The sequence below is a fragment of the Pinus tabuliformis genome, chromosome 6 (assembly GCF_031772625.1).
Source record: "Pinus tabuliformis cultivar Carrire ecotype Pingquan chromosome 6, CPIR1, whole genome shotgun sequence".
NCBI lineage: Eukaryota > Viridiplantae > Streptophyta > Pinopsida > Pinales > Pinaceae > Pinus > Pinus tabuliformis.
The window spans coordinates 1733329827-1733343196 of NC_142292.1; the positions used below are offsets into that span (position 1 = coordinate 1733329827).

The 13370-nt window shown below is 39.6% G+C and overlaps 1 protein-coding gene across 4 annotated transcripts in view; it reads left to right on the forward strand.

Annotated features, from left to right (window-relative positions):
* Positions 1-8596, forward strand: part of LOC149265817 (omega-6 fatty acid desaturase, chloroplastic-like) — a 168923-nt gene extending 160327 nt beyond the window's left edge. For all 4 annotated transcript variants that reach the window (XM_089429759.1, XM_089429756.1, XM_089429761.1 and 1 more), the window contains 2 exons: positions 7754-7868; positions 8033-8596. In XM_089429759.1, coding sequence (XP_089285885.1) covers positions 7754-7868; positions 8033-8194 — 277 coding nt within the window. In that variant the 3' untranslated portion in view covers positions 8195-8596. The remainder of the gene's footprint in view (positions 1-7753; positions 7869-8032) is intronic.
* The last annotated feature ends 4774 nt before the right edge of the window (positions 8597-13370 follow it).

Below are 13370 nucleotides of genomic sequence, written 5' to 3' on the forward strand. Positions count from 1 at the left end.
ACCATGAAGAAGAAGAATTGATCAAGAATGTGTCATACCATTCTCCATTGACCCTAAGTCAGTCTCAGAGTGTGTACCACTGGTCCCAGACCAGTCCTCAACCGACCCGAAGTCAGTGTCATAGTAGGTACAACTCCTACCACTGGTCTCAGACCAGTACTCTACTAACTCAAATTCAGTCTCAGAGTATGTACCATTGGTCCCAGACCAATCCTCAACCGACCCGAAGTTAGTGTCATAGTGGGTACAACTCCTACCACTGGTCCCATACCAGTATCATTGATCCCAGATCAATGAAGGTCATCCTAGCATAGGGAGTACGGTAGATACAACGATGCGTCCATCGATACTACTATGGTCCCTATCCTTATTTCCCTGCTCATTGATCAGATGAGAGTTACTTCCCATGAGTCCCAGACTGCATGGGTAGGATGCCTCGATAGGAGAACTTAATCAATCCTGTCCTCACAGGAGAACTAATCATCCTGCTACACAATCGCCATGGAGAACACATCATCCAGGTCTCACAGGAGAACTAATCATCCTGCTACACAATCGTCATGGAGAACACATCATCCAGAGCTCACAGGAGAATTAATCATCTTGCTACACAATCGTCCTAGAGAACACATCATCTAGACCTCACAGGAGAATTAATCATCCTGCTACACAATTGTCATTGAGAACACATCATTAAGACCTCACAGGAGAATTAATCATCCTGCTATATAGGAGAGCGAATCATCTTGTCCCACAAGAGAGTGAATCATCTTGTCCCACAAGAGAGCGAATCATCTTGTTCCAGAAGAGAGCGAATCATCTTGTTCACAGGAGAGCGAATCATCCTGTCCACGGGAGAGCAAATCATCTTGTTCACAGGAGAGCGAATCATCCTATCCACAGGAGAGCGAATCACCCTATGGTCGCACCAGTGGAGGGCGAGTCACCCTATGGTCGTATGTTGCTCCAGTAAGAATTGCAAGCCCCCAGAGCTCCCAGAGCTCAATGTATACAACATGCAGGAGCCTTATACAAGGGTATCTCGATGACTCCAAGTTGTTCGGGAAAATCACAAATTTGATCTTTCCCCTGGGCTCTGACATAGTGTAGCGACCTGTACATGATCTCAGTGCGATGGAGCCTCCTTGCTCATCGACTTACCATATCCCAGATAAGGCAGTATCTGATGTCTAACCGCTGGATCAATCATTGAATACGGGATTCCTCAATAATCGAATCCCACCTCTGGTTGTCACAGAGAATCACAGTGGTATTCATCGTGTGTACTCACTGAAGAGTTTCCACAACCGGGCAACTTCGTATGAGGTCATACTCGTAGTTATGTATCCGGTCTTAATGGTACTTATAACAACTGATTTTTGCTTTCTGCTCATCCATGATATCAAAGCAGAATCCAAAGAGAACCAGCACTGAGAAGTGCTCTAATGATCCTCCACAATGCCTGCCCAGTCAGCATTTGAATAATCATGCAGTTTTCATATTTCCGGCAGTGTATCTCAATCCATGAGAGATTGTGCCCCGAAGATATCTCAGAGGATTCTTGGCACCAATCCAGTGAGGCTCAACCAAATATGAGCTCACCATGCTAACTGCAAAACATATGTCCAGACGGAAGTTCACCAAGAACATCAACGTGATTGATTTTATGAATCTCAGAGGCATTTCCCAAATCTGGTCCGACATCACTACCATATAACTTCTGAAAGTTAATATCCTCGAGGTAGTCACAGGCTTGCAGTTTATCATTCCACATTCGGAATCCAACTCCCTCTTACTTCTGCAAATGAGAGGGTCTGCACCTGTCAGAAATAGGTCGTCCTTATGAGGTGCCAGTATGAGAGGTCTATCATCCACAACCTTCGGGTAATGGTTTGGATCGGTTTCACTCCTAGTGAATCTCAGCTTCATCAAACAGCTATCAATCCTCTCATACTATGCCCGGGGTGTTTTGCTTCAAGCCATAGAGGGCTTTCTTCCACTTGTATACATGAGATTCCCGTTCATGAATCTCAAACTCCACGGGTTGTTCCAAACCTGTGGACCTGCTACATGAGGGGAATGGTCCCCTTGTAAGATTTTCCTTCGGTACATCTCAGACATGTACCTTCATGCTCTTTTTGAATTCAGGCATCCTGGTCACCATCTGACTCACAGACCTTCGGTGCTGAGTCAATGGACATGGTCCCCAGTGGACTTGATACAACCCTGAACTCTAAAACATCTTTGAAAAATCTATTTTCAAACACGTACCTTTCCATTGATGAGTGCCACCTTGAAACCTTAAACTTCCATTTCCGAGATGGACACCAGGTTCTTCTTGCGATTAGGTACATAAAAGAGATTCTAGGGTTCCTTTCTTTCTTTGAAGAGTCAACCATTTCCTTGATGACCTGCATTACTTATCATTCCTCTGATCATTGAAGATGTCCCTGGAATGATTGTTATCTTCATCAAGAGATGTGTCTCTGCTATTCGGACACTCCTTTGCATGATGGCCGAACTTATTGCAACCAAGGCATCTGCCTTTCCTTCCACCCTTAGATCTGAACTTCCCAATGAAGTGATCTTTCGGTAGGCCATCAGAAATTCCGCTGCGCCATTCTGATAATATTCTCTGCTTCGACTTCACCCTTAGTGAATTAGAAGAGGGACGAGGAACCCATTGATCCTTTTGTCCTGTGCCAACTGTCTTCGGTGATTGCTCTTTCTCTCTTGCTTGGGCATTGTCTTCACCTCAACTCTGATACCATGTTAAGTTTAGGTATGTTCTATGCTAGAGCAATTTATTTAATTTTTCCAATATCTTTTCCAGATTAGCATTCACATTAGCTTTAAAGTAAACTACAGGTAGAACATAAATATAAATCGCAGAAGACAAGCCAAGACAAGAGGATACAAGATGTGGCGCTAGCCAGGGACAAACCCCACAATGCGGGGAAACCTTTGATCAATTCTTCTTTTATGTTCTTCAAAGTTCAGCAGAGAAAGTGAGAGAGATAGTACATTTACAATAGAAGTCAATCATTTTGACTTTTGATATCGGTATGAGATCAGTTGAAGACATATTGCTTCAACTAATCCTCTAAGGTGACTCGTTCACCTATCATAGTGTTGCATCTCGTCTATTCGCTGCACATTACCGTGTGACACCTTGCTGTACTGTCACATGTGTTGAACCTTGATGACTGAGCTGCTCTCATCTTCATGCTGCTTATTATGCTACCCATGATCTCATACATCATGCTACCTTCCTTCGGAGACAGATGCTCCGACTATTTCGGCAGTTCCCGGTAGTTCCGGCTTTTCCAGCTGTTCCGACTTTTCTGGCAGTTCCAATAGTTCGGGCATTTCTGGCTTTTCCAGCTTTTTCGACAGTTCCTGCTTTTTCGGCTTTTCCAGCAGTTCCAACTTTTTCGGCTTTTCCGGCTATTCCAGCTTTTCCCGCATTTCCGGCGTTTCCGGCTTTTCCAGCTTTTCCGACAGTTCCTTAGGATCTCTCTTCCTACTAAAACCCAAAGACAAGTAGAAAGAGGAAGAGATCCAAGTGTGTGTAGAAATGACTTGAAGTCCTCTTCTATTTATACTAAAACGTAGAGGTTGAATAGACATGACTGTTGGGCTTCTGAGCCTACATAAGTTGCTGGCCGACTTAACAATTTGTCCATAACATAGGTAAATTCATAACTTCATAAATACTTATAGGAATCAGATGATCTTTAGATCAATCCTACACCTTTCAATGAGAGGGATCCACTAAAAATATTAGTTGCAATAAATAATATGACCCACATGGAGTTTGGTCCTAGTTGCCAATTTTAACACTTCGGGGTTGGAAGGCCTACCTTCAGACATACGATCATAACAGACGGGCGAGGGAGCATATGGTTGGCTCAGATGGCAAAGATAGTGGCACATAGAGCTATTTGGTGGCTGCTGGCTGTCGGCTAAGGACCATCTAGGAGAAAATTTGTCCCCTATGGACACTACCCACAGGTGGTGGGTAACAGACATCAACACTGTTCACTGTCATCACTTGTCATAGGAGTAAGGGAACTATTCAATATTACTGCCATCATATTAGAGCAAGGTCACTACCATCTTATAAAACAAAGTCACAACCACATGCATCATAGAAGACCGCTCCGTCAGGTGTATCATAAAAGAACACTGTCACATGTAACCTAGAAGACCTCTGTCATTTGAATCATAAGACTAAGAGCATCAACATCATATATCATAAGAGAAAATTACCATCATGTTTAGGGTCACTGGACTATATCTTTGTAGTCATCATGTATCATTATAAGAGCAAGGTCAATGTTATAACAAGTCACAGTCATTAAGTATCATGGTCAACATAATCATGATAATTGTAATAGAATCTTTGTCGTCATATATTTCACTGATATCGTAAGTCTTGTCTCATATTGTTATACTTCACTCACAGATGTCATAAGGAGTTCTTATCACAAGTTATCAGGGCTAGATTATGCTTTGTCATATAGAGATAATACATTACATATCACAAAGTGACTTAGAGAACAAGCAAATTATCACAAAATCAAATCATAAGGGGATGCAAGTTACAGAGTATAAAGATCATATCATAATGCGAGCTATCATAGAGAATTCGTGCAAACCATAGTAGATACGTGCCATATAGAATGTCCAAGTCACAAAGATAAGTGCAACAAACTTGTGTAGAGATACCATGCATACCGTATGATCTTGCGCTGGCGTATATACAAAGTTGTACAAAAGTTCATATGAAGTTACAACCCATTCATACAAAGTTGCTCAGACCTATGATCTTGTAACATACGACCTTGGACAAGCATACGATCTTGTAATAGAGGCATATGAAGTTGCATCAGACATATGATGTTGCTCGAACATACAGTGTTACCTCAGGATATATGATGTTTCTTCAGGTACATACGAAGTTACAAGGACAGGCTAAACTCTAGTGAATTATACTAGAGATAAACGAGCTGCTACAGAGCTAGATCATGTGAAGAACCATAAAGACGCAATGCAAGTCATGTGTAATGCGAGGAGGCACAAAAGGTATACGAGTAAAGCCACAAAGATGCCCAAGTAGAACCACAAAGACCAATGAGTAGAGCCACAAAGATGATTCAAGTTGCCACAAAAGATCTGAGTATGACCATAGATATGATCCGAGTTTTCCACAGAAGATCATCGAAAATCTTGTTGAAAAGATGGAGTATAGACACTCGTTTATAGTTGTTTTTGTATGTGAGAAGACACATCCATAAAGGTGAGCTGACACGAACCTTTTGAATTTAATCTTGGAAGGAACTCAAATGCGTTTTAATAATTTTTTTTTCTTAAAAGAATTGGAGCCATCTTTGTAAGTATCCTTCGAGGGAAAGCCACAGATTCAAATTTTGTTCACAATTAAATATATGTTGCCACATAATAAAATTTTGACCACTTCCAATCTTGTTTAGTGTATTAAGGAAATTCATCCCGAAGTTGCCCAATTTTAACACAAAGCACCAATGCATCTATAATCATGTTCCTTCATTTTAATAATATCAATGATCATGCATAAAAGGGTTCATAGTATGAACCAAACACCCTGACCAAAATATACTGGGGTACCTATCCTAAGTGATTTCTCTTGCTACCTTACAATTGAAAGCATTATCGGTGATGAGTTGAATGAAATTGTAGGGCCCAGTCTCTTGAACGATTTTAATCAAGGCTTTTGCGATATTAATACTGGTCTTGTAGTGATTTGAGTAGTCATGGGATGAAAGAAAGATCACAATTTTAGCAGACACATCAATAATATTTATTGATGGCATGATTTTAACATTTGTCCAAGACTCCAACCATTCAATACAATTGATACCCCATAATAGTTCCAAGAATTAGTAAATTTTCCTAGAGCAGCATGGATTTTGGCTCTCTTTGTCAAGTCCCAAGGTTCTGGCTTGGTCATACCCAAGGCTCTTGTATTGTTTAGGGGCACCATTGATGGCTTGTACCATTTCATGTCAGGGTGAGTGAAGAACATTGAGTGGTACACTAGATGCATAGAGAAACCTGATTTTTTTTTCATCCATATCATCCCTACGACCTTGATCAAGTAAATTTGATATTGTTCTACCCCCTTAATGTCTTGGTGAGATTTGAGAATGGACTAGCATGGGGGAATGGGGGAATGGGGATCGACCACTGAACATTCTTTGTAAACTCTCATATTCACCCTTGATTTTTTGGATTTGTTTTATGCTGCCTCCTCTTCTGTCTTGTATTTGACTCCTATTGGGTTACCTTCATTGCCTTGCATAATCCCACACATATTCTTCCTCACATGGGTATAGGAACATGTCTAAGTTTTATGACGATGGGGGCATGTAAATTCCTTTTTTAAGCCTTGTCACATACTTCCAGAAGGGTGTATGATCTCTTTGATTTTTTTTTTTTTTTTTTATGTATCATCACTGTCATTTTCATTTTCTTCATCCCCTTCATGGTATGTGCTGTCTACTATTTCATCACTATCATGGGTATTTTGACATCCTCCATCTTCCAACACCACCATCTGAATACAAAATAGAAAAAAAAGATATACCACATTGACATACCCATAATGCTTGTTGAATCTTGATAATAACTTGTTTTCTGCAGTAGAATGATGGAGGAGAAATGGGAAAGAGTAGGAGAAGAGATCATGCAAATATCCAACATAGTGCATAATATACTAGTTTACAACACATGGAAAGACAATAAAGAATACAAGGACGGGTTTAGAGCCTATCTCTTTAGCTATCCGATGGTGGTTGAATATGACTATGGCACCCTTCAATCTCCCTTCCAAGTTTTCCAATCCCTTCCAAGCTCTCCAATCTCCCCATCACAGCCTTCAATCTCCTCAATAACTGGCAAGAAGCCCACTTAAAACCCTCCTAGCAAAGATGAGTGATATGAGAAATAGAATGAGAGAAAAATGGAGTGAGCGTTTTAATCCTACAAACCCTATCCATGCATTTTGAAACCATTTGGAACCTTGAATTGCTTTCGAAACACAAATTTATTTGCCAAATTTGCCACATCATGTGGGAGCTGCGTGGAGGGAGTGTTTTTTTTGGCTCTTGCGCTCTTCAACAAAATTTCACTCCCTGCCTATTTAGGGACTGCTTAGGGAGCGTTTCTCCCAAAAACACTCCCAGAAGGCAGTGTTCAGGGAGCATGCTCCCAAAAAACACTCGCAGAAGGCAGCATTCAAGAAGTGCACTCCCAAGGGCTATTCCTGAATGCTCCTTCTGGGAGTGTGCTTCGGGAGTGCCTGGTGGGTTGCTTCCCTGCAGGGTATGTCTTTAGATTCCAATAGCTGTTCTTGGATTGTATTATATAAGAACAGACATTGATATCATATTTTCTTCCTGACTTCAACCTACAGATTAAGCCTAGGTTATCTTTGCAACGACTGGAATTGATGGTACTTGAAATTTTGATTACTTGCAGTAATTGTCATCTGCTGACCGTTGGATTAACCAGATATTGTCTTTGCTTGGATAGCATATTTGAGAGTGTGTCATCCTATTGATTGTGAGGGTCCATTGTTTAACTGTTCTGAATGTCGCAAACAAATTGAAGCCACTGTTTACTTACGCATGCCCATAGTATGATGCATTATATTAAAAAGGTTTAGCAACTGGTCTACTAAGCTCTAACTTTAAATGGTTTTGTTTAACAGGATTGAAATTCTGTGTCATGATATCAATGTACACATCCCACATCATATTTCACAGAAGATTCCAAGTTACAACTTGCGGCTAGCTCATGATTCTCTCCGGAAGAATTGGGGCAAGGTACCTGCACAATCTAGACTTTCAACTCAAAAGATTGAAATTGAATTTACCATTGTGATGTTTTAAAATCTAAATATATCTTCAAGGACAATGCTTGATTTTATAACATCTATGAAATTCTGGGTTTTGCTGATTAGTTTGCTTATTTGGATGTGCACAAGCAGTATCTTAATGAGGCTAAGTGGAACTGGCGCCTAATGAAGACAATCATGACAAAGTGTCACATTTATGATGAGGAAAATAATTATGTGGCATTTGATGAAGGTCTACCTGAAGAGTCTAAAATCATTGGGTTTGTCAGGAGAATGATGCCCAACATTGCCTGAAATGCATAGATATCTCCTCTACTGCTATTGAACCATTGCCGACACATTACCCAAGTGTTGATTTTTGCCATCTGTAGCTTTTATTCTGACAGTCATCGTCATGATTTTCTCTCTTCAATCAAATAAAGCTATAGTAAAGGTCTCTTCAATCAAATAAAGCTATCGTAAAGGTCAGATGCAGAATAAGATGGTTGACCTTAAATATTTATGTGGTTTTTAATTCCCCAAGACATCATTTTCAAATGAGGGTTAGTATTACTTGACAATGTCTCGGAAATCCACGTGATGATGAGTTAAGATATTGGCATAGAGGGATGCAGACAAAATTTTGAAATTACTGGCAGAGGTATCAATTGTTTTCATAGTTATATGAATTATTATAAATCTCTCATTTTTATTGTATTTTATTCTAAATTTATACATTGTTTGTTGGAAATAATAATCGACCTGACCAAAATGTTGGAAGCTTAGGTATATGAATTATTATAAATCTCTCATTTTTATTTTATTTTATTCTAAATTTATACATTGTTTGTTGGACATAATAATCTACCTGACCAAAATGTTGGAAGCTTGTGAGGTTGAATTGGGAAGATTTATGTTGCATTTCTTCAACGGTAGTTTGTAGTGAGTAGGATCATATGAACCGCTTCTTATCAAAAGATAGGGTCTAAAATAATTACAGAATCAGTTTAGATGTGAGCATATTACTCTATTGGGTACATTTTTACACCAGGTATGCCTAAATGTGTACCTGGCATACTTGGCACAATCTGGAATGTACCCAGACCTTAAGTATCAGGAGCTGTCATGCACACTTGAGGGCAGCTGTCCCCTGAATATATAAATAGAGGAAAAATTCATTCCTTTTTCTTGAGGGCATCTCTCTCCTGAAAAGAGAGATGCACAAAAAATCTACATATAAATAGAGGAAAAATTCATACCTTTTTCTTTTCTTAAAGAAACATATACCTTTTTGTTTTCTTAAAGAAACATAAAGGTGGCGACATGCATATCGATGGCGTTGAATTACGGGAACCATAGAATAAGAAATAGACCTGCTCTACCTTAGAACCAGGGCTCCTCTTCAAGGACTTTTTATAGTCAAGAATGTTTGTAAAATAAACAATGAAGAAATCTTTTGAACATAAATATACATCACATTCTTTTGCTCAAGTGGAATGAATCCATTAGAAGAACTCAAAGGCCATAATCCATTGAATCCATAATCCATTGAATCGACATATTATTGTTGATTTTTGTAGCATCAAGGGCTATTATCACATGCCAGTTTGACCTCTTAAACCGGACCAAGAAAATATTAAATATGAAAAATAAAAAAATATTATTTCTAGCTTGTTACCCACCAAAAGTGGGTGACCCTATAGGAGAAATTCTCTCCTAGTCATCTCTTCCAACCGACAACCAATAACCCTTAAGAGCCACCTTGTAGCCGATGTGACATGCCATTCATATCTCTGCCACTTGTGTCAATCATATGCCCCCTTGCCCATTTGTTAGGATCACATGTTGGAAGGCGGGTTTCTGGTCAAAAGGTACTTTATTCATTTTGCATTCTGGTGCTTATGCTTGTTTGTATTTTGGGCATTTGGCATGAATGATGGGGTGACTTGAAAGAAAGAAGGGTCTTGGTCGTAGTCTTGTTCCCTCATTTTAAAGGGGGGTGGGGTTAATTTCCTATCCTATTATGGTAGGACTGCCTCAAATGGCTTATTTCTTTAGGAAGCGACACTACTTGGGAACCCGTGATTGAGATAGCGTGTTCCTTCTATCTGGTCCATACTTGCCACTCCCCTATATACATTACGAGCCTTTATTGCACCTCCCTTCTTTGGGTCCACTAGGATCTAGCACACCCCCTCCCCTTTTCCACACATATGGGTCGGGCCTAGAAATGTTGTCCAAGAGGTTGATGCAACTAAAAGAAAAGAAAGAGCATATTATGGCCACAAGCAAGAAACAAAAGAAAGAAAATTATAAAATGCAAAAGATCACTGAGACATTAACATTAGGATGTGGGATAAAGCCAAGCATGAGGTTTTCCCTTTATCATTATGATCATCACTTGGTTCCTAGGGCCAATGTTGCCCTATCACTCAGTAGAAAGGAAACCTTGCATTTCCCAACCCCTGATGGGCGATGAACAACCTCACTATTAAGGGGGTAACCACTGCTACACATCGTTCAAAGCATGCTCTCATTTCCTAGAGCTTTGAGCATTAATATGGCCACAAGTGAGAAAACAAAGAAAGAAAATTATAAAATGAAAAAAATGGCCAAGACATTAACATTAGCGCATGGGAAAAGCCAAGCATGAGTTTTACCCCTTATCATTATTACCATCATCTGGTTCCTAGGGCCAATGTTGCCTTATCACATCATTTGAAAGGAAAGCTTGCACGTCCCAATCCTTGGTGGGTGATGAACAACCCCACTATTAAGGGGGTAATCACTGTTACACATCATTCAAAGCATGCTCTCATTTCATAGAGCTTTGAGCAATAATACAAAGAAAAACAAAGAAAAAGCAAAAGGCAATAAGAGGGGTAGAAAAATAAAGGCCAGGGTAACTCATGCATCCACAATTGCTCCCTTCTCACATCTGTACACCCAATATGTGGAACTCCTCATCATTGCTACTCATTTGACCATGCCATTTTGCCTTGAGACCCCTTCTTGCCTTCCGTTCCATTATTATTCACATGACACCTATCGATTGAAGGGATAATCGAGAACATGCCACTTTCGTTTGGGGGTTTCCAACCCTTAATAGGGTCGTCTATTAGCCACTCTTACCTAAGGAAGTAACACCATTACATGACTAAGGCCCTAATTTTGGATGAAGAACCTTGTATGAAGTGTCACATTGCCCATTACTTGCAAGCTTGATTCACTTAGATGCAAAAATGATTAAATGTATCTGGTGTTATGTTGCAACACCATATATTGTATGTGATTGGCATGTGGCTTCATTACGAGCTGGGCAACTTAACTAGGACTTGTTCACCACTCAAATATACATTTGAAAACTTGTCAACTACTCCATGATCGAAGTGCAGTTTGAGCATTCCAACATTGTTACAACAATCAAAATTTCAGAATTTCATCATCATCATTTAATAGATTGTCAACACTTTGTATTCCAAATTCTGCATCCCTGCGGGGATATTATAAAAAATGATTCTAGTATGATGAAAAGTGAGTCATGTAACACATCTAGTTAGCTTAGGATTTTTCTAGAAAGTTTTCATTCTAGGGAGTTTTTTTTCCTTAACTAGTTATTTGTGTTTCTCAACACTAAATAATTAGTTAAGTTTTTCTCCCAAATATCCCCAAAGCTTGAGTGAGGTTTGATGGTAAAGTCTTAGGTGAACCCTAGTGTATAAAGTTTCACAGAATTTGGTCGTATCAGCGTGTCAACTTTTATTTATTAAAATTTCCCATTGGTCCGGATTTTAATAATTATTTGATGTAAACTGTAAGAAGTGTTGTCTATAGAAGTTGTAGGGGCTACGAGTACTCAAAATTAGACATCAACACCTCAAGTTTCTATCTAGACACACTTTAAGGGTAAAAAATGTGTCTTTACCTCTCCTTTCCTATTTTTCAATTTTTTTTTGGCAAAAACTGGCAATTAATTAGCCATAAATTTGTTGAAAATACTGAGAAGGGTGGGGGGTGAATCAATATTTCTTTTCAATTGTTATTTTTACTAGTTAGATCACTTATAATTAGAACACATAATGAACAATAAGAATAATTACTTTTATTAATCAGGAATAACGAGGATTTCAATCCTCTTCTTAATAATACATCAAGTACAATATGGTGTAGGGCTCCAACCCTAGAGGAAGACACCAATCTCCAATCCACTAGGCTCCGACCTGTACTTTGTCAAGCACCGACTTGGACTTCACGAGGCTCCAACCCTATCTTGCTAAGGCATCAACCTTGTCTCTATGAGGCTCTAGCCTCTAGGGCTCCAACCCTATCTCTGGTATAGGCTCCAACCCAGTCTTCTTGAGGACTCCTATCCTCTAGGGCTCCAACCCTATGCTTCAATTCTTCAAGATAAGTTCAGTAGTTCTTCAAGACTCCCAATATTTTCCACAATGAGCCTTGACAAAATCTTCACCTTCAACACTGCCCTCAAACGATCTCCAAATCTCTTAGCTCATCAATGAAAACTTTGTCTTCTCAGAAGGTGTCACCACTACTCTTCATGTTACCCAAACAATTTCTCTAAGGTCACATCATGAGGTTATTCAAAAATGCATCATCATCTCCAAGGGTGCCTTCAGGATCAACTTCTACAAGTCTTCTAAATGTCTTCAAGAGTCCCTCAAGGTCTGCACCAAATAGTTCTCAAAGTGCTTCACAACTTTTTCAACCAAGGGATGACTTCAATGGTTCTTCAATAATGCTTTGGTGATGTGTCAAGCAAAACACAAACTGCCTTCAATAGGTTGTTCCAAGGATGTCTTCACAAAGCTTCAACAATGATGGCTTCAATACTTTAGATCAATCTTCAATCAAGCCTCCAGCAGGTGACTACTCACATTGTTCCGAGCTTCAAAACAGTGCCTCCAAGATACTCTTACCAAGATGTTCTCTCTTCAAGGATGCCTCAAGGTGTCTCACAATAGTTCCTCAATAAGACTTCCAATACTCCACTGTAAAAAAAAAAAACTCCACTCCTCCATAGATCCAAGCAACGATGCTTAGCATTGTACCTCAAATCTGAAGCCTCAACAAACACATGTCCGAAATCTGAGCTCTCTTTTTCACTGTAGTATAGTACGAGTTCTTATACAAGTCAAAACAGGTGGCTATTGTACAATTGTCACATATATCTGAGTTCTGTTAGGTGCAGATCCAAGCTCTCTTCAATAGGAAATTGATCACGGAATTGAGGTTAAGGTCCGAGCTTGATGAGGGTATCACAGTGGAGATCCCAACCAATTCCGAGCTTAAAAGGAGATTGTTCTCACTTGTACCAAGTCTAAGCTTAAACGAGGTCACTGTTCTGTACTTATTCCACAGAAACAAGTCTGAGCTACACAAGACTGTCAAACAGTGATCCGTACCTCTAAATTGAGACCGTTCTTCAAGCACCGAGCTTGTAATCTGCAATCCGAGTTTCCTTCAATCCGAA